At 45.6% G+C, this 27120-nt stretch overlaps 1 protein-coding gene and 1 long non-coding RNA gene across 3 annotated transcripts in view; one reads left to right on the forward strand and one right to left on the reverse strand.

Annotated features, from left to right (window-relative positions):
* LOC307200378 overlaps positions 1–27120 on the reverse strand; it is a 557860-nt gene that overhangs the window by 529732 nt on the left and 1008 nt on the right. The window lies entirely within an intron of this gene.
* Positions 423–27120, forward strand: part of TNS4 (tensin 4) — a 31586-nt gene continuing 4888 nt past the window's right edge. Inside the window, exons 1-12 of one of the 2 annotated variants that reach the window (XM_079948735.1) lie at positions 423–674; positions 8621–8692; positions 8725–9238; positions 15561–15972; positions 16615–17030; positions 18133–18219; positions 19554–19661; positions 21026–21118; positions 23281–23358; positions 24075–24146; positions 25147–25315; positions 26429–26497. In XM_079948735.1, the coding sequence (XP_079804861.1) occupies positions 8773–9238; positions 15561–15972; positions 16615–17030; positions 18133–18219; positions 19554–19661; positions 21026–21118; positions 23281–23358; positions 24075–24146; positions 25147–25315; positions 26429–26497 (1970 nt within the window). In that variant the 5' untranslated portion in view covers positions 423–674; positions 8621–8692; positions 8725–8772. The other variant, XM_079948736.1, reaches the window with a different exon arrangement.

Genomic DNA, 27120 nt, shown 5'->3' on the forward strand with positions numbered 1-27120 from the left:
TCCTGACACCCTGCCAGCACCACGCTGCTTCATGAGGCTGGGATGTGGGATCCGATTTGCAAAGCAGTGCAGGGCTGGCCGGGGCAGAATGTGCCCTGGGGAAAACTGTGCCTGGGGCAACGCTCTGCCCACGCTTTTCACCACACGAGTTCTTGTTGGTGAGTGAAGGGCGCTCTGCACATTCTCAGGAACACTCTCTGTCTGTTATTCCAGACTGTGAATGAGGGAGCCTGGATGCCAGCCAGAGGGCACTAGAGGGTATTGTTCTCCCTCCACCTCTCATTTACCAGAAATCGGGATAAAATCCCCCCACCTCCTTTTGTCAAATGCCCAGATTCACTTCTTTATTTCCCTGTTTGTTCATTTCCCCTTTACATTATGCAGCCATTTGTCTTCCTGCTAAGTGAAGCAACGAGTTGCGGTGGAGGGAGCATGCCTGGCCGGCTGCCAGCTTCCACAGTCAACTTCTTGGGCTTTTTTTCATTACTCCTGGACATGACTCGAAGAGACACGCCTTAGCAATCCAGGTGTGGCTGCCATGAGCTCACCTGGCATAGGCGGGACGGGACGACCATTAAAGCAACAGCACCCTCAAGGCACTCATATCTTCTCACACTTTCCCTTTGCCACACTTTGGAGTGAGTATATCACAGAAAACAGCTGCTGCAGCTTAGGTAATGGAATGATTCTTTCTTTCTCTCTCTTTCTTTCTTTCTTTCTTTCTTTCTTTCTCTCTCCCTCTCCCTCTCCCTCTCCCTCTCCCTTTCTCTTTTTTGTTTACCCCCTGTTCTTCACTTTCGGTTGCAACTTTTTTCCAACGTCCCGTATTAAGTTGCATAATATATGTCCCACTATGATATGTCATGTCTGATGGATTGGAATGTAAAATGCGGGGTCCCTCCATCCATTTTTTTCTTGTGACTGGTTTGGGTCCAGAGATCTAGAACATGGTGATAAAGAAACCCCCAAACCCTGCAGAATCCTTTCGGTTCTAGAGCAGTCACACTCTTCATTATGCATGTAGCATGCAAAACATACGCGAAAGAACTGAAGTTGCTTGTTTCGACTCTTGACCTCACTTTTCTCTTCTACCTTTGCAAGTGCTGTTGGCACAGGGCGGGAAGGACAGCCTGGTTGCACCTGGCCTTTATTCACGGAGCAAACTGGATAATAGGGGTTGATGTGCAGAGGAAGAGTTAAGTGGGTTTTGGCTTGTCGGGGGAAATTGTGGGGGATCCTGCTTACTGCTGGACAGGGTGAGCCCTGACACTAGCTATGAACTTCCAAAACCTGGGGTGCTTCAGTATCAGGGATTTAGTATGGAATTGTCATGCTTCGTTGGCTCACATTTTATGGGGCATCCACATGACACCATCGTCCTGTCATTGTCATCCTGTCTTTTCTCAGGGTTCCTCCAGATGATGATTATTGAACATTTGCCCAGATTTTCTTGCACAAAGCTTATGTGCCTAGTCTTTTTTGAGCATTCCTTTTGATTTGTTTGCAGGGAGATTAAGTGTTCATCCTGATTTGTCTGTGCAGTGTTTATATGTTTTCCCGCAAATTATTTGTTCCGCCCACACTTTTCATTGCATTTTCCCGCCATTTTCCTAACAATGAAACGCCTGCAGTTGTTTTCTGTTTGAAGTGAGTTTGGCTAAGTAAGCACTATACCTTTCCAGTACATTTGAAGCACGTTTTCGCTGAATGAATTCTGGGCACTGCAGTTTACCTGTCACAGAGCGACAACTCCCAGCAACTCTTAACTCTGTGAGGGGCAAACTACAGTGCCTAGAATTTTGTGAAGAAAAATATATGCTTTAAATTTACTCTGTGTATGGCCGCTTAGTTACATAGGAGTGCTAAAGTGCTGTAATCCACTTTAATCCAAACACCATGCCTTTAAAGCTTTCCCCCACAAATCCTAGGAACTGTAGTTTGTTAAGGGTGCTGGGAACTGTAGCTCTGTGAGGGGTAAACTGCAGAGTCGCTGATTGCAAAAAAAGGGAAGGCTGGAGGGTCATGGAAATCATGACCTAGATAGGGGAAATGGAATTAAAGGGCTGCAGACAGGACCAGAGTAAAAATAGACATGGGTTCTTTGGATATGATGCACTAGATTTTGATCCAAGCTTTGGAAGCTATTGAGAGCAATATTGCTGCATCAAACACTGACCTACAGTTAGGAAAGGGGGGTGGGATTTGTTTGCAAATTTGCGCTTCCAAAACAATATGAGAACCAAAGCACAGTTCTCCTTCAGACTTGGCCTGAATTTTGCAATGCAGTTCTCCAACTACAAGAACGTGTACAAAAATTCATGTTTCGGGGGGGTGGGGGTTTGGGGGGTGGGTGTTGTTGATCTTGTTGGTGTTAATTTTTTTTATCTATATTTTGTATCTTGTGATTTATGTGGAATTTTTCAGTTTGGTTGTGTACTTTTTGATTTTTTAAATTATTGCTAATGACTAGCTATTTAATTTTTTATACATTGTAAACCGCCTTGCACATGGTTTGAACTTTGGAAAGGCTGCAAACAGAAGAATAAGTGACTGATTGATTGATTGATTGATTGATTGATTGATTAGTGGGAATAACATGATGAAATCCATGCTGTTACAAGAAAAAAATGCTCTCCTCCCTTTAAAAAAATGCGTAGACGAGGAGAAATGTGTACAAATTTTCAACTTAAGACTTTAAAACAAACAAACAAATCTAGAAAATATATGTGTGAAAATGGAAAGAAGTGAATTGAAGATTGTATAAATAGAAACTGAGAGAAACTGACATTAATAACTTCATCCCTGTTTAACAGTGGGGGTCAACGTTTATTCAAAGCTGACTATTTAGTCACTCTTTTTTTGTTCTTCCCGCTTGAAATTTGAGCTGCAAAAGCAAACAAGCCCATTTCCTTATCCTAGAAATAACGTGGGAAGGAAGGCCGGATCACAGATTACACGCTCCTTAATCATCATTGGGTTCCTTTGTGGCGCTCCTGGATTAAGAGGGTGTGCCAGGGAGATGGCGGGATACCGTTGCCATACTGAGGCTTGTTTGTTTTGACTATAGTAACAAGAAGCCATGTTACTAGTCACACAGCCTAATGTTAATATGCCTCATGGACTTGGAGACACAAAGCACAAAACGGTGTGACTTTAGAAGGCCCAGGGTGATTGTCTGTAGTCCTCATGGCAGGAATTTGACCCTCCTATTAGACAGGGTGAGTCAGCCGCCTCAGGCAGTCGATTTGGGGCATCATGAAAGGGCAGCAAATGGTTGGTTAATTCAATTTATCCATATTATGTGTTTACTGCCAGAGAGGGCTTTCAGCCTCAGGTGCCAAAATAACATGGACAGCCAAGGACAGCTTAACTTGGAGTGGGGCTGGGGTCGCTTTACCTCAGGAAGCAAAATGTCTTGGCTGGTCCTGTTTGAAGGACTGGTAGTGTGAAAAGGGCTAGTAATAAGGGACAGGCATTTATAGCCTGCCTTTAAATTAAGAAAATGTCTAAGGCGACTCACAATAAATATCATCTCTGCCCTCCCCACATTTATTTTATTAACTGGTCAATGACACCTCTAGTAAATCACTAAACGCCTGGTAGTTAAAAAGAGCTTGTCTAGTATAGGGGCTAAGAGTATTTGCTGGAAAATTTCTGGGTCAAATCTCACCCCACCCCTGAACTTACTAGGGGACTCCAGATAAGCCACTGCTCTCTCAGCTACCTATCTGCAATATGAAGATAATAATACTGGCATAACTTGCAGGACCGTTGTAAGGTTAACAGGAAATATGCCTATGAAGCATACTGAGCATTTACAAAATGTCTCCCATGAAGGCTCTGTGTTTCAAGCAACCTGGGCTCCCCTGCTCTTATTGTTGCTCAACAGACATTTAATTCCTAAGTATGAATCTCAGGACATGGTCTGCTAGCTAAAAGTGGTGTGTGTTTTTCTTTCAAATAGATTGTGTAGACCAGGGATGGGGAACTGGATTCCTCCAGCAGGTCAGAGTCTGACTTCGCCAACCGCCCACCACAAGCCAGATTCTGACATCCCCACCACATACTCCATGTCCCACTTTTCACACCCACTTGTCAATCGCCTGAAACCATTATGATACGCTTCCGAACCCCACGAGCAAAGGAAGCGTTTCTTTTGCTAATCAATTGCTCTCCAAGGAGAGCTTGGGTTACGTCACTCTCTCCCAGCCTTGCAGGGTTCTTGTAAGAATGAAAATGGCGACATGCGGCCTTGAGCCCCTTGGAGGAAAAGTGGGGTATAAATGTTGTAAAAATCTTCTGCAAAGGGCTATGTTTCCACCTATTTTCTTTAGCTCCTCCTCGTCTATCTTGCAACATCATCTTCGTTTTACTATACAAAGCTCTTCAGATTTCTACTGTTCTCTTGCTCACTTTCTTCCCACTAGCTTTCTAACATTTGCACTACTCCATCTCCTCCTATTTATTTAAAGCAGCACCTGCAGCAAACTCATCTCCTTCTCACGGATTTTCCAAGAAAAGAGCTTATGGCCTGCAGCTTTCCTCCTTTCCATTTGTTTTTTTTGCTCCTTATTGTCTGTCGCTATCAGATTGTGAGCCCGCAGGCAGCGCTCATCTCCTTTCAGCTTCTGAACAGTGCTTAGCTGTTAAAAAGCTCTAGAAATAATACCAGGATTCCCTTACTGTTTAGCAGTTGAAGAGGCTCTCTGGGCAAACCTCTTGGGAGGAAGGTTTTGCCCCGCTGTTTTTTCCTCCACTTCCAGTACTGTGCTCAGTTGTTGTTTTAATTATGCACACATCAGTGACGTACGGTGGGAACTTCTCCAGTGTTTCATTTCTCTGTGGGAATGTTTTCCATTTCACAAGTTCGTTAGCTGCAATGAGCGAGTGCCAACCACAAATAAAATTTTGGGCAAGTGTTTTGCTACAAGTAAATTAAATGGGTTATATTAGATCACTCTCAGAGGCATCAGAAGAAGAATAAAAAAATCTGATGCAAATGGAAAAAGTTCCAACGTAGATTACTCTATTCGAATTAGCCTGATTTGCATAGGAAATTGTTGTGGTTCAAAGTTTTCCCAAACAACAACAGCAACCCATCTACATTGGGTGTGTGAGGGTGTCTGAATTTTATTTATTCATTTGTGACGTTTAAATCCAGACTTTCCTCCAAGAAGCTTCCCAGAACAACCCTGAGAGATTGTGACAGGCTCAATGGGCAGTCGATGAGTCTCATGGTCTAATGGTGGGGGGGATGTTTGAGCCTGGGTTATCCCACTCCTAGTGCAACATATGAACCACTGCATCACCCTGGCTCTCACTCAGTCCCCAAATCATCCCAACCTTATTTTTAATTTGGTGTGTTGTTCTCAGAAAAAGGCTGGGGGGGGGGGGGACTGCTGCTCTATTGTAGTGATGCAGTGAAGCACTCCTTAGATCTTGGAGTAAAATCGTACTTTGACTTCCGAACGCCTTGGGAGTCAAACGTTCCGGCTCCTGAACAATCGAAAACTGAAAGTGATTGTTCCAGTTTTTGAACGTTCTTTTGGAAGCCGAACGTCTGACAGGGCTTTCACAGCTTCCTGCAGCCAATCAGAAGCCGAACTTTGGAAGTCAAACATTTTGGAAGTCAAACGGACTTCCCGAACCGATTCTGTTTGACTTCCGAGGTACAACTGTAATTGGAAATTCCAGGGAGTGACTGTACCCAAGCTTGGTTTCTTTTGCATGGGAGAGCAGTGAAGTTGATGACCTCTAGGCTCCTTTCCAAGCTTAACATTCAATGAGATCTCACCTCACCTTTATCTGAAGATGTGCAATCTTTGCCAGCATCTGATGGGCATTCCAAAACACTAAGAGATCCCTAATAATTTCTAAACCATTAGCTCCTACCATTGAGGAGACAGTAGTCTATCCTGGACTATTAAGTAGAAATTTACCAATGAAAGGAACAGTCAAAGGTGTCTTCTTCTGTAGCCAGTATTAGATTTAAAAAGAAGAAGTTCTGTGCAAGCAGCAGGTTTGGGGGGGAGACTGTAGCTCAGGTTCAGTCCACCAACATCTCAAGGAAGGGCTGGGAAAGACTCCTGCCTGAGCCCTACACAGCTGTTGCCAGTCTGTGTAGACAACATTGAGTTTGATGGAGCAATAGCTAGTCTCTATGTAACACAGTTTCCTTTCTTCTTGGGTTGCTTCCAACGGTGCATGTAAAACAGATCATTGGTATGGAAGGGGCAGGAGATGGGTCATGTTTAAAAGAGGAACAAGTTCAAAAAAAATGTGAGAACTTTCTTCCCCACCCCCCGATTGTGCAAATCCTTACATATCTATGTAAAATGGCACTAAGCCTTCTCCCAAATCAGAAACACCTATTATGTGGGGGAGAAAGTCCTCTGAAATGCATTGATCTCTAGTTTCCTTTCCAGATAAAAGGGGGACAGAAAGGAGCCGTTTTTGTTCATGTCCAACAGTTATATAATTCCCAGAGCATAACGTCCTGGCTATTCGTCAAGCCTTTTTTCATCTGCCTCTCTCATCAGCCTTCAGGGCAGTAAGTCAACAGTTGCTAGACATGACGTACGGCAGCAATTGCAGCCCTTACCTTCTCCCTGCCTTGAGCCTAAGCTATAAACTTAGCCTGACACCCATTTGTCTGTTCCTGAAAGGGCTTGCATTGGTAGTGGTGAAAGCTTTGGAGTATCTTAAGCAGGCTTGCAGAAAGTTAACTTTATGGGTGCGCCTGAGGTCCAACAAGGAAAGTAAGGTAAACAAAGAAATACATAGCGGTGAACCTTTCCACAGTTGTTCTGACCACCTGCAGAAGAGCATGGTGTTAGCTGATACGAGTTACATCCCGTTTGGATTACTGTAATGTGGTCTTCATGGGGCTGCCTTTGAAAAGTGCTCAGGAACTTAAATTGGCTCAAAGAGCTGCAGCCGGCTTGCTGACCAAGGCTGGTTATAGGGAGTACAGTGGTACCTTGGGTTACATACACTTCAGGTTACATACGCTTCACATTACAGACTCCACTAACCCAGAAATAGTACCTCGGGTTAAGAACGTTGCTTCAGGATGAGAACAGAAATTGTGCTCTGGTGGCACAGCAGCAGCAGGAGGCCCCATTAGCTAAAGTGGTGCTTCAGGTTAAGAACAGTTTCAGGTTAGGAACAGACCTCTGGAACGAATTATGTACTTAACCCGAGAGACCACTGTATACAACTGTCTTGCTAGAACAGCTCCACTGACTACCCTTCAGTTTCCAGATGCAATCCAAAGTGCTGATTATTACCTATAAAGCCCGAAATGACTTAAGTACAAACATATTAAGTCCAAAGATTGCATTTGCTCACCTGAACCTGCCCAGGTTTTGATATCTTCAGGGGAGGCCCTTCTCTTGGTCCTGCCCCTCTCACAGGCATGTTTGGTGGGGATGCAGGAAAGGGCCTTCTGGGTGGCTGCTCCCAGTCTCTGGAATTCCCTCCCTGGAGAAGCTAGACTGGTCCTTACTGTCCTTCTGCCACCAGGTTGAATACCTTCTTGTTTTAATTAAAGAACTGGTGCCGTGCTGCTTTTATTGCAACTTGTAAGCAGATTTTATATGTGTATATATTTTAAATTTTATTAATGTTTAATTGTTTTTTCAGTGGTAGTTCTTTCTGCTTTTAGCAATTCTTGTTTTTATCTGTAAGTTGCCCTGAGTCCCATCAGGGGAAAAGGTGGAGCATTAGTAATAATAATAATAATAATAATGGGAAGAAGCGGCAGAGTTTGGGGCGGGGGAGAGTTTTAGTGGGAAACCGCAAAAGTGTACTTTTACCTGACTATTATATTCTCAACCCTGCCCTCTACTGACTGGAGCCATTCAAGGTTGATTATACCCAACAGAATTAAACCTGTGGGCCGGAGGTTCCTGGCTGCTAATCTGTATCTCTATTTTCCTATCTGTGCTATGTTTTTGTGTATCAGTGCAATTGCCCATTTTTGCTGCTGCACTGTCTTCAGCCCTTCCCAGAGTTGCCCTTTCCTTTCTGTGCCTGTTAATAAAACTGGTCTCTATTCTTTGTCCACTTGCAAGGAATCACAGTTGTTATAGCATGGGTATACAAACTAAGGCCCGGGGGCCGGATATGGCCCAATCGCCTTCTAAATCCGGCCCACGGACAGTCCGGGAATCTGTGTGTTTTCACGAGTAGAATGTGTCCTTTTATTTAAAATGTAGGGCATAGGAATTCGTTCATTTCTCCTCTCCCCCCCCCCGCCCCCGCAATATAGTCCGGCCCCTCACAAGGTCTGAGGGACAGTGGACCCGCCCCCTGCTGAAAAAGTTTGCTGGCCCCTGTGTTATAGCTACATTTGTTAATAAAACTTTGGGCTCTGCATCTATTGTTTCTACTTTGCTCAAGGACTCCATGTCTTTTCTTTTAAAAAACAAACCTGTTTTCTTCCCCACCAGCACTGCCTGGAAGAAATGCACTGGTGACTGTCGTTCTTCTGCTTACAGTTAAATAAGTAATCTCCCTTTCTCCCTCTCTGCCCCATTACCTGCCGTTCTGAAACTAAAGTGCATTACTAGAGTGCTCATAACCATTTATCTTCTGTTTTAACATTCTGTTTGCACAGGTTTTCTCCTTTGATGCGGCAGGCTCCAGGAAAAGTTTGCAGGTGTTTGCAACATCTTAGCGGCTCAGAGAAAGAGAGAGAGAGAGAGAGAGAGAGACAGAGAGAGAGAGAGAGAGAAGATAAACAATCCTTGAAGACTTCACACCCAAAGGATGTCAAGGGTGATGCCAAACCACGTGCTTAGGGTCGGACAGACAATATGTGTTTCGTCCCAAGAAGACCACGCTCGCTTGCAGCCTAATGGTTATTCGCCTTGCCACACTTCACCATCGCAGTATTTATACTATTCTGTAGAAGGCTGGGACAGACAGATCTCATTGACCCAAGGCAAAGGAGGTCCACTGCCCAAGATGGAACTCTATGAGGCCACACCTATGAAATCCCCAAATTTGGGGGATAAATGTCTGCCAGAGGAGCCGACAGAAACGGGCAATGACAGCTGCCCAGAATTCTCTCCCACTTTGGATGTGTCCATTGATAAACTGAACCGCCTGATCTTGGAAATTGACCCCACTTTCCAGCCTCTCCAGCTGAATCCGATCCAAAGCCAGAGTCCTAACCAAGCTGTTCCACAAAGCAGCACAGCAGTGGCCCCAAAACAGGAGCCAGAATCCCCAGGTAAGGTGTGGAATTCATTGAGTTACAGGGCTCAGTCTGCTGAGCTGATGTGAGGGCCAAATCACCGAGGGTTGACCTTTCTCCCTGTTGCCTGCCCCCATGGGAGTTTATTGCGTGGTGTCCTTCAGAGGAGCTCTCACTCTCTCAAATCGCTGGAAACTTAGCTCCCACCCAAAAACAACTTCCGTAAACCTGTAGTGGTGAATGTTTCACCATTCTGACAAACAGCAGATGCGGTGACCAATCTGTGACTGAGCTCAGGGCCAAATCAACCATGAGGCTAATAAGTAGCCTTAAGCCCTCATAATTTTTAGGCTTTCAATTTCCCAGCTCAGCCAATGAAGTTGAGATTCCCTGGACTAGTCACCTGCCCTTAGGCTTTTCTTCCTCATAGGTTGCTGTATCTGAGAATAGCAGAAGGATAGGAAAGCTAATAGTCTTCTACAGTAGTACCTCTGGTTACGTAACTCTCTGGTTACGTAAACTTCAGGATGCGAAAGCGGCAATACCAGAAGTATTTGACTGGGTTTCGCCACACATGCATGCGCAGAAGCGGTCCTCAGGTTGCGGAAACCTCGGGATCCGACCAGATCTCCAGAATGAATCCCGTCTGCAACCAGAGGTACCACTGTATTAGCCTTTGGTCTTCCATACCTTTAATCTAGATTTGATCTGGATTCTATTTCTTCAGACTGTAGATGGGGGGGGACATCATTGATTGCTCCACCACAAATGTGTGTGTGTGTGTGTGTGTGTGTGCATGCGTGCACACACACACACACACAAAAAAAAACCACTAGGGTTGCCATATTTCAAACAGTGAAAATCCAATGTTTTTAGCCAAAGTTGTTGAGCAAATTTGCAAAAAAAAAAAAAATAGACATTTTTGAGCTATTTTTAAGGAAAATTCTGAGAATTGTAGCTCTGTGAGGAGAAGTCTCAGCGGCCTTAACAAACTACATTTCCCAGGACTCTTTGGGGCAGGCCATGCCTGTTTAAAATGGTAGGAAGCTGCTTTAAATGTGAAGTGCAGATGGGACCTTTGTCAAAGTTCAGTTCAGATGATGTTGACCACCTCACTGGCAGTTTGTGACCACTAGGCGTATGATGCATCCATTGACTTGTTCTAGTTTGTGGTGTTTCTCCCCCCTCCGCCCCCAATCTAAACTCCATATGATTGTTCCCTCTAACACACCTGATTGATTTTTCTTGATTGGATTAGATGTGCCAATTAAATGCAGCATTGTGTGTTTTGCCCATGACATGGGCTGGGGGTGGGGAGGAGCCTGTTGAGACAAGTCTGCTTAGTCATTTTTTAAAAACTCAGTGGTGATGTCTCAGAGGGTGTTCCCTGCGATGATTGCCAAGGGCAACATGAGATTAACTGTCGTCTCCCCCACAGATTTATCTTTGAGCTGCAATAACCAAGCATGTCAGGAAACTAGGAATAAATTGCTTCTTTCCATCTCACACACTTCTTTTTTCTATGTTGCTGGAAAGGTTTGCACACACAATAGATATTCTTATCTAAAATGGAAATGTAACCAATGATGTCTCAGCCCACATCACAAGATTTCCTGGGTGATATCCCAGAACCCACTTGGCAACACCCAGGAAATTCAGGAAGCCACGGGGCACTGCATAGTTTATCATATAAAGCCCAGCCTAAATGGTTTGGGACCAGAGAATTTGAAGGCCCCCTTCTTCCTGCATGAACGCGCTCATCAACTGCAGTCATCTTCAAAGGGAGCACCTACTCTGCACTTTGCCGTCAGGGCAGGTGTCTATGGCAGGGATGTGAGGCAAGGCCTTTGCAGTGGTAGCACCTTAATTGGAAGACTCTGTACCAAGGAAGATTAGACCTGCTCCTTCTCTGCTGTCCTTTAGGTGGGAGTTGAAGACATTTTTGTTCTGGCAGGCTTTTAAATGTGTTGTTATATGGTTCACTTATCAGTTTTATTTTGGCTTTGTGGGGGGTTGGACTAGATAACCCTCATTATCCCTTCCAACTCCACAGTTGGGAAATCCAGCCAGATGATGATGATGATACACTTCTATGATTCTGTGACTGCCACTCTGGCAGGTGGCTATCATGCTACCACTAGGTGCTTGAACCAGCTAATTGCCCATTAGAGCTTTCTGGTCCCCATCGATGATGACCGTGTCATGCTAAGCCTGAAGGAAAGGCAGAGACACATTGCATAACAAGGCAGCATGACTCACACCACCCTGCTAGGTTTTGTACTTTGGCACTACTTTCAGAGTACAAAATACAGACACATCGCATCATTTCACAAAGGGTGTGCACAGGTTATAAATTGCTGTGTTGTCCTCTTGCAAAAAGCATGCAATTGGCTATCAGGAGAGATTCACAAGTGGGAATTGTGCACCTAGAACCCTGTTGGGCAACAATGGGCAACCTGTGGTCCTCCTTATGTTGCTAGACTACAACTCCCATCATCCCTGATCATTGGCCATCCTAGCTGGAACTCATTAGAAATTGAATCCAACAAGCATATGGAAAACCACAGGTACCCCTTCCCTGCTATTGGAGAAAAAGCAGCTTGTGAACTTTTTTTGAGGTGGGAAAAACAGAGGATTTGTAAGTAATAGGTAGTTTGTCTCTCTATTTCAGTGTTTCTCAAACTTGGGTCTCCAGTTGTTTTTTTGTACTACAACTCCCATCATCCCTAGCCAGCAGGACCAGTGGTCAGGGATGATGGGAATTGTAGTCCAAAAACAGCTGGAGACGCAAGTTTGGGAAACACAGCTCTGTTCTGTCAGGTTCTGTCTTCCTCCTACCTCTGCCCATGTGAGGATAATTGTACTGACCAAACTTGAATGAAATAATATGATTCTGCAGGCTGGGACTGATGGGAGTTCAGCAACGTCTGGAGGGCTACAGGTTCCACACAAGTGGCTATATGTGAAGTACTTAGAGCACTCAAAAAGTGGTTATACAAAGTGGTTAGAACTTTGCCTCCTGTTTAACACAATTCCTTCTCTTTCTGTATACTTCCACAAAGCCACTTCCGGCTTGCCCAGGAGGTGGGGTTGCGGGCTTCATGCCTACCCCCACATGAGCGGGGGCTGGTTCAGCCCCCGCGAGAACAGGGGAATTCCGGCCTGGTCTGCCCTATTTAGGGCCAGCGCAGAGGGGGCTCGCCCTCTTTTCGCCGGCTAGCCCTCACGTTTTCCCACCCTCCCTCCCTTTAGGTATGCTTTAGGTAGGTCTTTGACTTTGCTATGGACTTCGGTCTGTTGCCACAAGGGGCATGGTAGGAATTTTTCCCAATTGGCAATTTGTAGACTTTTGGTTTTTCGCCTACCTCATAGCAACTCGTCACAACTTTTGGGCATTGGCGGTAGGCATTGGTAAGAAGGGGTTAAGAGAATGTGGGGGGGGGAGGAACGCCATCACCTCCCCCCAGTGAGCGAAGGGTGGTCCGTTAAAGGACTCCAGGGGGCGTGGCCTTGTCCGAAGCCTATGGAGGTGTGGGCCAAAGGCACGCCCCAGAGCGGTGACCCGGGGGAGCTCCTAGTCGATGTGCCTCGGCAGGAGACTCCCCAGATAAAGTGTTAACCCTTCCCCGTGTCTCCAGCAAATGGGCTGGAGCCGGATAGTCGATAGGACGAATGCCTAAGCCAATGCCTCTCATTCCTGAATTCAATAAAGTTGTGGCCTAATTCGCCCAATTAACCTTAATTATGGTGTCTCGTGTCTTTATTTATCCTGGTGGGGGGCGGGAACTTGCCACGCAACAACTGAAAAAATTAACATCTTCAGTGCAGATTACAGTTGTCAGATTTCAATCTAATCTCTAGAAAGAGATAAACTGCAGTGGAGAGAAAAGATTGAAATAGGAAGCCTTCCCAGAAGAATTGGGCAAAGAAAAACACTGGGAGTTTTTGTTCCTCTATGTCCAAACTGAACAAATGTGTCACACACTTGTTAATAAAAGCAAACTTGTTCCCACCCCCCACGCATGAGGTTATTCCTCCAGGGTTGGTAAAGTGGCACTAATATTATGCAAATCCTGCACAAACTCATTGATGCTGTGATAGTAAAGATCCCCATTTTATTTTATTTTTAAGGAAACCTTTATGTATATGTATGTAGTTGTGTATAACAAGGTTGGGGAACCTGTAGCCCTCCAGGTGTATTGGACTCCAATGACTTATGTCAGAATGGCCTGTGGCCAGGATGATGGGAGTTGAAGGCCAACAGCATATGGAGGGTCACAGATTTCTCCACCTCTGGAGAATATCAGAAAAAGATATTTCAAGATCATTGTCAACACTGAGGTGTGGTTTTGCCTCTGATGTATTCTTGGGGAGTCACCAGATGTTTTTCATCTGGAGTCAGGTACAGACAGGACCTATGAGAAAAACTAAAGCATCAGCCACACCCTCCCATACAGGTGCCAACAAGTAATGGGCTCAATGATCAGCACTGGAATGACTCTATATAACCCATGTTTTGGCAGGGCTGTTTGCCTTCCAGATCCTGGAGGTCGTTGTACCTGGAAAGGGAAAGTACCTGGAATTAAGCCAGGAGTGACCTTTGATCTCAGTTTGCTGCTTAAAAGATTTATATACGCATTTCAGGGCCGTTGCCTTCACAAGCAGGGTACAAAATAATTCCACAGCAAACATTTAAAGCCTATTAAAAGCCACATTACATTCCTTAAAATGTGCAGTAAAACTCAACAATTAATTAAACCAGCTGATAAATTCTTTTTAAAGTCACCCGTGAAATGGCTGTAAGCAATTCCATTAATATGGGGCCATCACTGAGAAGGCACTGTCCCTAGTTCCTGTCAGCCTAATGCTTCTTATTGACAGCCCAGATGGATTGCCCCATACCCCACTCATTCTTGTTTAGTTCCCTGTCTTTTTTCAGACCTCAAAACCTAGACTTATTTATTGAGCAAAGAGAGAACTGAATAGGAAAACGAAAGTAACCGCAAGAACTGTCTGAAGGTGGAATCTTCAGCTCTAACCCAACATAGTGAATGCACTTACTGTTTAACCCCATCATTTCCCATCATTACACTCTGCACATGCCCGGAGTCTTGCTCTTGGCTGCTTTTCTTACTGTGTGTATCCCAACACCAGGTCCTTGCATTGAAAACAGGTTCAAGGACAGAGGCATGATTTGAATGCGGCTTTGAAGAATCAGCAGCTATAAACATTTGAGCGTCACTGCGCAGCTGCTTGCAGTTTGATGCTGTAGGGTTGAGCTGGTTGAAAGGGGTTGAGGCGTTTCTGCAACTGGGGCGTTTCTCCAAGATTTGTCCCGAGGCAAATCTAACTGCCTCTCAGGTAGTGGATGTACCTTAAACCAGAAGTTCTGTCCTCTGCCCCCAAGTCATCCAACTCTCTTGTTAGGAAAGAAACAATAACTTTCATGAAAGATCAAAGAGAACAATGGGGAAAGAAACAAAAAGAGTCCATTTTTTAAAGAGTAGAAGCAGCCTTCAAATTGGGTTGGGGAGGGGCAACCAAATTTTGAGCTCTTGAGGAAGTGACTCACACAGCAGGCAACCAAGGGGAGATGGGAGCACGGTTAATTCTAACATTTGCAGATTCCTCTTCGTGAAAATGGTTTTCATCGAGTGCCTTTTCCTGGAGCCAGCCAGGATGAACTGATGAAAGCCAATTTTAACTCATGAGTTATTGCTGCAATCTGCTCTGATTGTATATTTTATCTTTATGAACGCTGTTTTTATTATGTTATGTGAGCTGGTCTTTGACTGTAATAAATTATCTATCTATCTATCTAACTGCCTCTCAGAATTGGCTTTAAGGGTGAGAGTAGCCAGACTTGTCCTGCCCCTCTAGCATTTCACAGTTGTTGAAAGTCAAATTTGTGAAGGATGCTTTTCCCCACTCTACAGAGCAGTGGTGGTGGTGATTTTGCTGCAAGGATTACTGAATCATAGAATTGTTCAGTTGCAAGGGGACCCCATCTAGTCCAGCCTCCTGCCATACAGGAATAGTGTGAAATAGTGTGAAGCTCTTTTTACAATGTTCTTTCTCTCTCTCTCTCTCTCTCTCTCTCTCTCTCTCTCACACACACACACACACACACACACACACACACTGCTCTTCCATGGTGCTTCCAGGGCAATTTACAAAAGTACAGAACAAAATGCAAATATATATATAGATGTGAAAATATATATTGGTTCTTAGTGTAGCGAAACAGGTATATTGTTAAAAAAAAAACAGGGTTGGAGACTAAGCTTTGCTGAGCTCTATTTCATCTTGTCTGTTGCTCTTTTTTGCTTCTGAGGTTTTTGATGTTTCTTTCTGCCAGACATAAAGTACATCGAAATGACACCTGCCAGAGCAAAGTGCCAGGAGTCTCTGCAGAACTCAGCGAGTCCGTCCAGCGCTCCACATTCCACGTCTCCCCCAAACCACTGCCCTTTGTTCCCCCATGGAGGAACCCGCTCCAGTGGCCACATGACCTTCATGGTTGGCCACGATCCTGGTGGCCCCCAGTATCCCACAGGGAGGCAGTCGCCGGCTTGCATCCGAGTCTCCGAAAGCATCTCCATCCCGCAGGAGGACCAGAAGGGCTACGGGTCAAGCTCCCTCCTGGCTTCCTCCCCAGGCTTGGAGAACTTACGGAAGCTGTCTCAGCATGGGAGGCTGGTGCAGCGGTGCAGCGAGGCATCTCTGCTGTCGACAAGTCCTGGGTCGGACACCAGCTACATTCTTGGAAGGTAAAGTTGTTGCTTGGGAATCCTTTGTACCTGATCTAAAAGTTAACTCATTCGGGTTTCTGTACCTTTATAACAGCAGTTGTGTAGAAGAGGTGCTTTCAGTAGATGGGAGCTTGTCATGCACATCTATGAAAGGTACAGAAGCTCTATCATCTGGGCACCCTTATGCTAACTGACTATTATGGGAGAGGACTAGGAATTGAATGGAGTATCCTGGGGGGGGAGGAGGGACTGGTTGAAATTCTGAACTGGAGCACTCCCCACCGCAACGTTTTGTTGCAGATCCCTTGCCTACTTGCGATTTTTGAGTTTGGAAGATAAGAGGCACCACATACTATAAGACAGGGTAGCAAACAGGATCTGGTCGAACAGACTGGATCCTGAGCTTCACCACCTCCCCACGGGTCATTGTGACAGGTGGGTGGGGCTGCACTACCTGTCAATTATCATGGTGTAAAGTTACTAAGTTTCCAAGGATTGTGCTCTAAGCACACTCCCAATTCTTTCCTTCCTTTCTGCAGGCACAGTTTGTGACTTGACAGTGCCCTTCAGGCCAGAAAGACCTGCAGGCCTTGATTTGGTCTAATAGTTTTATGCCTCTTCCTTAATGCCTCCTCCTGTGTTTCCTTTCGTCTTTTGCAGCAGCTCCCAGTCACTGTCCAACAATGAGCCCGACACTCCTCAGACCAGGTCAATGGGAAGTCCTTCCTCTGTTGGATCCCTCAATGGTTCTTCCCTTGGTTCCTGGAGCTCAGGTTCCTACTATCCTGGTGTCAGTTGCTCCCAGAAAGGGAATTCTCCCCTATCTCAGCCGTTCCAGAAGGGACAGACCCATAGCTGCGCTCCTTCACCCGTCACAAACTCCCCATCCCCTGTGCCCATTGTGCTTATCAACGGCCGTCTGGAAGACAGTGAGATGTCCTCCAAACTTTACAGGAATCACCCAGGTTCTTTCAAACAGAAGATGGTCCCACCCAGTTCTGGCTCATTTTCAGGTGCCAGCAGTTCCAACAAAACATCTTCAGAGAGCTCGCTCTCATCTTCTTCATCTCTGGACAGTAAGTCATCCGACCCCTGTGATTAGAACCTATATATATATTTACCCTAATTTCAAAACAACTTTGTTGCAAATGGGACACATGGAAAGGATCAGTGCTTGGAATGTTTATTTTAAAAAAACTAATTCAAGTTTGTCCCATCAAAAAGGAACCGGTTTGAGTTCATCCTTTAACTAAACAGTTCAAGTTCATCCAAATGAACTTTTTAGTTTATAAAAAGTTTGTCTTCAGCAAAATAAAATCCAACATTCAGAATATTACAAGCTGTGCTCAAGTAAGGGGTCCAAAAGCAAATTGGGGGCCACGCACAAGTAAAAAGATATCTTGACAGATAGAATGTCAGCTGGTGAAGCTTTCCCCATAATTTTATTTCCATACTAGAAAAGGCTTGCCCTGTTTAATTTGTACCAGCCACACACATGTCAAAGGCACAATGCATCACAGGCTTTTTTCCTGTACTATTGGAAGAGGGAAAATCCCTTTAGCACAGACAATACCAGAAATACTGGACATTCCTTCCTTCTGATTGCTTAGCAGCAGTGATTAAGTGACTTGGAGATCTTAGCAACAGCAGCACCTCTGTATCTGCCTAATAAGCCTTAGAGCATAGCCTCCACTTTTTGCTTTCTAACTTTCTTTATATAAAAAAAAATGAAAGCTAAGTATTCAGTCCTACTGCAGAGGGTAGGGAGAGAATGAATGTGAAAATGAATTAGATACCTTTAAAAGATCTACCCCAAAATGAATTTAATTTTCCTTTCGTTCACCTGGCATTAAGGGAACTACTTTCAGTTATACTTCAGTCAATGGCTAACATCCTGCAACAATGAATTCAACAGGTTAATTTGTGTTCTGTGAAGAGATAACTTTCCTCTTATTGCCATAAATCTGTTGTCTAGCCATTTCAATGGATGGTTCATTTCAAATAATGTGTCTCCTTTCCCTGGATCTTTATGATTTCATAAGTCCCTTTCAGACCCCACTTAAGCCATCTGTTTTCCTAACCTAAAATTTAAAGGAACAATGATCAGTCTCTCTGATCACTGCAGTCGCTTTTTGGACATTGCCTCCAGCTTTTCCTGTATCCTCTTCCCTCTTGCAGGCTATTCAAAAGAAACCCAGACAACGATGAAGTTCGTGATGGACACCTCCAAGTATTGGTTCAAGCCTAGCATCACAAGGGACCAAGGTAAAATAAGGCATGGCGTTCATGGGGGAGGTGAGGGAATAGCAGGGAATTTAAGAAACACTGGGCAAAGCCGCAGCCATATTTTCTTCCTCTGATATAGCAGGGCCCAGGGTCATCCTGGGCAAAATGAAGATCGCAGGAGGCCAGAGGGTGCATTTGTAAGGGGAGGAAACATCAAATAGGAAAGAGGGTTTCTAAACCCTTACTGCTTTCTCCTTTGCAAACCTCCAGCCAGCCACTTTTCCTGACTCGACTGGGCAATCGAAGTGGGGGTGGGGAGGGTTAAGGATGCTCTCCTGACCACTGCTTTCCCCAACAACAGTGCCGGATTTATGTATAGGCTAAGTAGGCTGAAGCCTAGGGCCTCTAAATCTAGGGGGCCTCACCAGCCTGCCCTCTCCCCAGTGCCGCAGTCTCCCCTCTCCCAAAATTGCAAACCCAAGACTTCATGTGAGGACAGGGCAACTTGGGCCTCTAAATCTAAGAGGCCTCGCCACCCTGCACTCCCCCCAGTTGTGAGGATGGGGGTGGGGAGGAGCCTCGCAAGTGGAGTAGCCTGGGGCCTCTCTTCATTTAAATCCAGCCCTGCCCAGCAAACCCCTGCCCTGGCTTTACAAATCAGAGGTAAGCACAGGCTGGAGAATCCTCCTTCACTTATTCTGAAAGTACTGAAGAGAGAAGAACACTTGCAAGTCCACATATACAAGAGATAGGGAACCTATAGCCCTCCTGATCATAGCTGTCAACTTTCAGATTTGAAAATAAGGGATCAGCAGCCTCGAAAATAAGGGATCAGCAGCCTCACCTGTCCCAGGGACAACCTATGGGCTATCTAACAATCCAGGATAGCAGCGGGAAACAGCGGGAAACAACGCTGGAATAAGGGAATTTCCCACAAAAAAGGAAAGGTTGACAGCTATGCTCCTGATGCTGCTAGACTGCAACTCACATCATCCCAGACCACCTCCAGAGTCCAACAACATCTGGAGGACCAACCGCAGGGTTCTTGCAAGGATTACAAGGAGGGCAGGGAACTTCAGTGCAAAGTGGCCCTCCAGAATTCTCCCTAGGCCACACCCTATCTCCACAGCCTCTCCCCCCGCACTGCCCCACACTGGTCTTGCCGTGCATCCAAAGTGTTTTTGCCTGCAGAAATGTGTCCCTTGAATTTACACAAATGTGAAATGTTTTGAACACTAGAAAGCACCATACACACTATTATTATTGTTGTTGTTGTTGTTGTTAATCACGATATTGCCATCCCGCCTGCCTTCATAAAATAACACCCTTCTTTGGTTCTGGCAATGCTTTGCCTACTGTGTGCCGCTAAACAGCTGTCCAGATGCTTGCTGATGAACCTCCTGGCACTTTCATCATGCGGGACAGCACATCTTACCGCGGCTCGTTTGGCCTGGCCATGAAAGTCTTCGGCGGCAAAACAGGTACTGAGGCTTCCCTTTTGAGGGGCGTGGGGGAGAGGGGGTTGGTCTTGCTCAAGCAGTGGTGTGCGGTCAGTGGATTGTTCCCCTGGCACCTTCTTCCCAAAGCCCGATAAGCTTCTGCCCAGCTTGGGGGGGGGGGGGAGGCACGATGCTCATGTATGCAACATCACCGCCACCCCCCAAAACCCCTCACAAGCTGGCGCTTCTGGCCCTAAGTGTTCCCCTATGATAAATTTCACTGCATACCACTGTGCTCAGGAGCTTCTATTGCAAGTCCCTGCAGGAATTTAATACCTGCCTCGGGGTTTACTGCCCTGAGGTTCCCAGTCTTAGTGTTGACAATATAGATAAAGGAAGGGGAAGATAGAAAATGAGATCAGAATATGTGTCTTCCCCAAGCTTCTGCTGGCTGGGGTGCACTTTAAAAAGAATAATATTTCTTTAAAAAACTGGAACTTTCACTGGTGTGAAAGAAAAAAAGGTGCCCACTTTCCGAAGTGCCTACTATCTATGGTCACATCTGTACCACCCATTTAAAAATACATGGTTTTCTCAGAAGAATCCTGGGAACTGTAGTTCTTTAAGGGTGCAGGGAGTTGTAGTTTCTTTGAGGGTGAACTACTGTGACCAGGATTCTTTGGAGGAAGCCATGTGCTTTAAACGTATGATATGGGTGTTGCCTGTGTGTCTCTGCACATAGGATGTTACCTATGTGACTCTTGTTTTGCATTCAGTATTCCAACTAAACAGCTTACATTGAGAATATATTTAAAATGGTATAACCTTTATTTTTATCATTTCTTTATAACATTTCTTTAAACAGATTTTAGGAACAGCTCTTAAAGTTGGTGGCAGATCACACGGTTCCTTTCATGAGAGACAATAAATTGTTGGGTTTAAAATAAAATGAAATCCATGTCTGTAAAACAATTGGGAGGTGGGAGAGCCAAATAGTAAATTCTCCCTCTCCAGCTGGTTTAATGATGTACCACAGACATAGCATCGGTGATTAAAAAAAGAACAAAAGGCCAAGAATTTAGGAACAGAATATGGTTTGCTATGTTTGTTTGTTTTAATTTTTTTTTAATGATACCACCTTTCTGTACAAAGAATACACAAAACAGTGTTCAGAAACTAAAGGGTTTATTTACAAATCACTACTTGTGATTTATAATTTGTAAATATATTTTTAAAAAATGTGAAATAACACTAAAATGAGTAAGGGGAAGGGGATGGAAAGCGAAAGCAGAAGAGGATGCAAAGACACAAGCCAATTTTTAGAAGCCAGTTCAGTTTTTGCAAAGTCTCTGGTGCAAGAGTTGCATTTCAAATTCGTTTCAGCACTATTTGTTTTTGCTTCAAAGGGGAAGATGGCAGTGATTCCATCAGGCACTTCCTCATTGAGTCTTCTGCCCGAGGAGTACACCTTAAGGGCGCTGAAGAAGAACCCTATTTTGGTAAGACAGCCTTCCTGATGCATCTGTTTGTTAAATGTCATTACAGTTGGTTCAGGATTTGTTGTAACATGAGTGTTTCTGAAGTTACTGCATTTTGCTGTTAAGAAGAACCCAACTGGATCAAACCAAAGTTCCATCCAGTCCAATGTTAACACTCTTACTAAACAAGCCATTCTGCTTGTTCCCACTCTGGCTTTTGCTAAGCATTTGGGATGGATCCCCAAAGTAATGAGCTGGCTGGTTTCCAAGGATGGCAGCAAGATTTCATATTCACCTGTTTCTGGTCAACCCTAGGAGGAACAAGGATGGATATGTGACATGATAAACCCTGGTTTGTCTCGAAATGTCCCGAAAAAGACAACATGTTATCTCTGAAAACTGTTTTCTGTTAGCTCTTCATTGGTTCTGTCAGAGGCTTAATGCTGTCCAGCTGGCATAGATAAGACTCCGGGCTCCCAGCCAGTTCCAAACTATTTGATTTATTTGACAAAGTTCAAAAGTACATCTCCAGCGTTTCAATTAGTGTCCATCCCCTTGTTGCACAGTTGCCGCGTCTACTCTTTCTTTTTCCTTTTCCGTACCCAGCATGCAAGTCTGCGGAAACCCCTCCCCTGATTTCCTCTGTGTTCAGAATGACTTGTTCCAGACTCATCCTCCTCCCTCTCTACGTCAGACCCACTGTCAGACGACAGGCTGCTAATGATCTCTTTAGGCTCTCTATAATTGCTGGTTTCTGTTCTTTCATCTTTTCCCGTTTGCCACCCCCCCCCTGACATCCACCCCTCCTCAAAGGCCCCCTCCCGCTCAGGAGACCCAACTACATCCCCTTCTCTTTCCTCAGAGGTGGTAGGGGAAAACCCCGCAAAACTACTGTCTTCCTCATCCATCTCTTCGAACACACTCCTCCAACCCCCAAGTCCTGGTGTTCCCCAGTCTACGCCTTCGTCTTCTTCCTCCTGCTCGTCCAATGCTGGGAAACCTTCGAATTCCTCTTCGTCATCTGTTGTTTCGAACACCTGTTGTAAGGACCTCACCTTGCCTTGGGGTTTGTCCGGGGAAAAATTGTGGAACTCCTCTACCAGTTCTTTGTTAGACATACTATCTTCCGGGACCCAGGTATTCTCAGATGCCGGGGCCCAATCCCAAGCCACCAAATATTCCAAATTCCCCCCTCTCCAACAGGAGTCCAGTATTTCCGTGACCTTGTTGCACTGCTCCCTTTCCTCCATTTCGGGTGGTGGGCCTTCCCCTCCCCCACTACCCTGTCTCCTTCCCCCCTCCCTGTAGGGGAACAGCAGTGACCTATGGAACACCGGGTGGATTCTCATGCTCTCTGGCAACCTGAGCTTAAATGCCACCGGATTTATTTGTTGGATCACCTCAAAGGGAACCACTTTCCTGGGCTTGAGTTTCTTGCAGGCCCTTTTCCAAGGCAATCCTTGCATGGACAACCACACCTTGTCCCCAATCCTGATAACCTCCCCTGATCGCCGATGTTTGTCGGCTTCCTTCTTGTATAACTCCTTAGCCCTTTCCGAATTCAACTGCAGCTGTCTGTGGATAGCTTCCATCTCCTCCACAAACAGTTCGGCCACTGGAACACTCCACGACTCCTCCCCCCTCCCGGGGAAGGCCCTTGGATGACGCCCATGATTGGCAAAGAACAGTGTCATCCCTGTGGATACATTCTCCGCGCAAACTCTGCCAGGGCTAGTTTGTCTACCCAATCGTTCTGCTTCTGACTTACATAACACCGCAAATACTGTTGTAAAACAGCATTCGCCCTCTCCGCTTGCCCATTGGTCTCAGGGTGCCTCGCCGTTGTAAAGCTCACTTCCACCTGGAGCAGCCCCATGAGCTTGCGCCAAAATCGTGAGGTAAATTGAGCCCCCCGGTCCGAGACCACCTTTGCAGGTATCCCATGCAACCTAAACACGTGCTCTACGAACAGCTGAGCTGTTTCTTCCGCCGTCACGGCGTGCGAACAGGGCACGAAATGGCACATTTTGGTCAAGAGATCAACCACCACCATGACCGCTGTCTTACCCTTACATCTGGGCAGATCAGTGATAAAGTCCAAAAGATAAATTTTGGCAGAGATTTTGGGTTCAGAGGTTTAAGAACACTGTGTACAAACCTCTTCCTCTATCTCTTTGTTACAGGAAGTCTCTCGGCATTTGTATATCAACACACCATCATGCCTTTAGCATTGCCCTGCAGACTGGTTATCCCCAGCCAAGGTACGTTTAGGAACTGAAGCAAATAATAACTGAAGCGCTGAAATGAATGGTGTGCTCGGTCTAGTATTCATGCTAGACACAGGAGAGGGATAGGGAATCTAAGGCTCTCCTGATTTACCGTATGTGCTGGCTGGGGCTGGACGGCCACAGGTTCTTGGAGAAGGGAATTTCACACATGTGGGGCCATCATTTGAAAAGGCCTTGTCTTCAGTGGCCACCAGCCTGATTAATCTTAGCAGGGCCTCTGAGGCCAATTTTAGGGCTCAGGCAGGTTCATATAGGCTGTCCATCAAGCAACCTGATTGTTCAGGGACGTAACGGTTTGTAATAGTCTTTTAAGCTGAGGCCGGAAATTCAAGCCAATTCAACTGACGCAAAATTGGTGTGATATGATAAAATCTTCTAGTTCTCACAAATACAAGTACCACTTTCAAAAAATAAAAAGGCAAACAGCCCACCTAAAGCACCGGGGGGGGGGGGGATAGCTAGGTAACAACTGAATCAGCATTTGAATCACTAGTAAACGTGACTAACTCCTGTTTTTATGATTCGGCTTTAGTTTTTATTTTGGTATGCATCTTTAGACACTGATGGGATGGTTCCCCTGTGCATCAGAAATGAGAATTAGAACAATGCGGGTTGTAATTGGTACATTTTTGCCCTCTGTCTGATTAGTTTATTCCTACTTTGATTTCCCCACCTCCAACCTCACTCAGATTTCTTTGGAGGAAGAGAAAATCCTGCTGTGGGTTCAGAAGCCACTCTACCAGTTTCAATGAAAGCTGCAGGTGAGTGAAATGGGAGCATGCACACCTATCTGTTCAGTTTGTAGGGGTTGTTTGGAGTATCGGAGCCAAGTGTTGTAAATTCACACCTATTCTTCTGTCAACATGCAGCTACATGCATGCTGTGAAGATATCCCATTTTGCCATTACTCAGACCAGCCTCACAAGTAAACTTAGCCAAGCTAGTAGCTAATAATAATAATAATAATAATAATAATAATAATAATAATAATAAAATTAATGTACAGTATATCCCACCTTTCTCCCAAACTGGGATTCAAGGCAGCTTGCAACATTAAAAAAATTTTTTTTTTATAAAATACGAAATAATGAAAACAATCTAGTTAAGAGAAATAATGAAAATACAATGGAACACAATTGCCGTGATAGCAGCAGCCCAGTGATCTGCATCGTCTGTGCCTTAGTTTTCAAAGCCCTGCCTGAAAAGGAAGGTTTTGCAGAGCTCCCCAAATTGAGTAATTGATACTCAGAGGCGGAGCTAGCTGCTCTGGCACCTGGAGAGGTGCGCATGCTATGTACCTGGGGGCAGGGCTAGCTGCCCGCGGGCGTAGGTAGAGCATCCCGGGGGGGCGGCGATGTCACACCCCCTCAGGGATGACACCCAGGGCAGGCTGCACCCACCGCACCCCCCATTCTTCTCCAGTGTTGATACCTCAAACCCGGGTTTGTTGATGCCCTGGCTAGAGGACAGATGGTAGCTCTTCTCCCCAGTATGCCTTAACCCCTTACTCTGTGTGTCTGCGCGCGCGCGCGGGCTGTCCAACTGCAGGAATGCACATCTGGCCTTTTTTTAAAAAAAAGTGAGAAACACTAGCAACCCGAACACCTTTCCCATCACAGCCATTTGGAGGGGTTTGGGTAAGGGGAGAGAGTTTAGTTTCATTTTTATATTTATTAACACCACCCCCGGAGGTCAGCAGCCACATGTCATTAATCGTCCTTTCTTCTCTCTCTCTCTTTTTTGGCCTTCTGGCCTTAACAGTCTGCAATCTCCTGTACCTGCACTCCCTGACCATGGAGACACTCACTGGCAAAGCAGCAGTTCGGAAAGCCGTGTCTGCCACTTTCGAACTGGAGGTCCCGCCTACGCCCACCATCGTCCACTTCAAAGTGACTGATCAAGGGATCACCTTGACAGACGTCCAGCGGAAGTAAGGAAGCTGAATAGGACAGCGGGTGGCAGAGGGGGAAAGAGACCTTTTATTACAGAGTTGCCTGCTCTGCTAAATTGTTGGGGGTGGGGAAAAGGGCAGACCTTTTGCAATGTCGGGAACAAAAGCAGAGGTGCTCCTGATGTCTATTTGCAAATGGGAACATGCACAGGAACTGGGGAACACCCAAGGATTTCCGCCCAAGGGGGTTATCAGAGAATTCCGACAGGAGCGGAAATGGCCGGTCCATCCCATGTGTGAAATGGGAATAAAACCAGTGAATACGATCAATATTCGCCACCGCTGTTGTTGTCGTCCACAGAATCATGGAATTGTAGAGGTGGAGGGGACCCTGAGATTCCAGGAATCTCAACTAAAGCATCCACGACAGATGTGGCTTTCTGTCCACAAACGTTACATGATTGATTACATCCTCACCACAACCACCACCCCACATTTGCATTCTGTCCTTTGCATTGAGATGAATGGGGTGGAGTAATGTAACCATAATGTAAGGTAAAGGTAAAGGGACCCCTGACCATTAGGTCCAGTCGTGACCGACTCTGGGGTTGCGGCGCTCATCTCGCTTTACTGGCTGAGGGAGCTGGCGTACAGCTTCCGGGTCATGTGGCCAGCATGACTAAGCCGCTTCTGGCGAACCAGAGCAGCGCCCAACAACGCCGTTTACATTCCTGCCGGAGCGGTACCTATTTATCTACTTGCACTTTGACGTGCTTTCGAACTGCTAGGTTGGCAGGAGCAGGGACCGAGCAATGGGAGCTCACCCCGTTGCGGGGATTCGAACCGCCAACCTTCTGATCGGCAAGTCCTAGGCTCTGTGGTTTAACCCACAGCACCACCCGCGTCCCAACAACCATAATGTAATTTGCATCAATTACATAAGTTTCGTAATTTCACCACTAAGGGCAAGACAAATAATGTAGGGGGGGTTTCAGTGCAGCAGAAAGGAAACAGCGCTGAATAGTGCACATACAAGGAGGGATAGCCATTTTTTAACTGACTTCTTAAGTAACTCATTGGTTTTGTTTTGGGTGTTTTCCTTTTTTAAAAAAAGTTTGAGAAACATGCTTGAGTTTTGCCTCCTCTCTACAGGGTTTTCTTCCGGCGGCACTATCCACTGGCTGCCATCAGCTTTTGCGACATGGACCCCGAAAACCGAAAGTAAGTGACCAGGCTGCTCCTCCAGTATTGCTACCAGCATTAACAGGAGGCCACGTGCAGCAATTTTGATTTCTCCCCACCTCACCCAGACAGTTTATTTCCCAAGGGTCTTTTATTTTAGGGCCAGTGCTTTCTCTCCATGTGGTTCACCATGGGAGGCTGAATAACAATAACAACAACAATAACAATTTATTTACCCCGCCCATCTGTCTGGGATTCCCCAGGCACTCTGGGCGGCTTCCAACAGGAGATCAAAAATACATTGAAACATCAGTCATTAAAAAACTTCCCTAAACAGGGCTGCCTTCAGAAATAATAATGGCTTTCTATGGCCACTCCCAAAAGGGTGTGCAGACTTCAAGCTCGTCAGACCCACAATGCCTGTTTGTTTTGCAAGATCTACCAGCCAGAGCCAGGTGCAAAAGACATGGAGTTAGAACTGAAGAACAGGGTGCCTTATTAACCTAAGGAATTGTTTCTCAGTACCAGAACTGAACTGGGCTCACAGCCTTTTCACAGCAAACTGCACTCCTGGGACTCTGCTATACAGCTGCAAATATAACATTTTAAGTGCATTATACAAATGTGGCACTAGATGGCGATGGTGCACTAATGGCAAATTC

Source organism: Podarcis cretensis (assembly GCF_951804945.1).
Source record: "Podarcis cretensis genome assembly, chromosome: 13".
NCBI classification, from domain to species: Eukaryota; Metazoa; Chordata; class Lepidosauria; order Squamata; family Lacertidae; genus Podarcis; species Podarcis cretensis.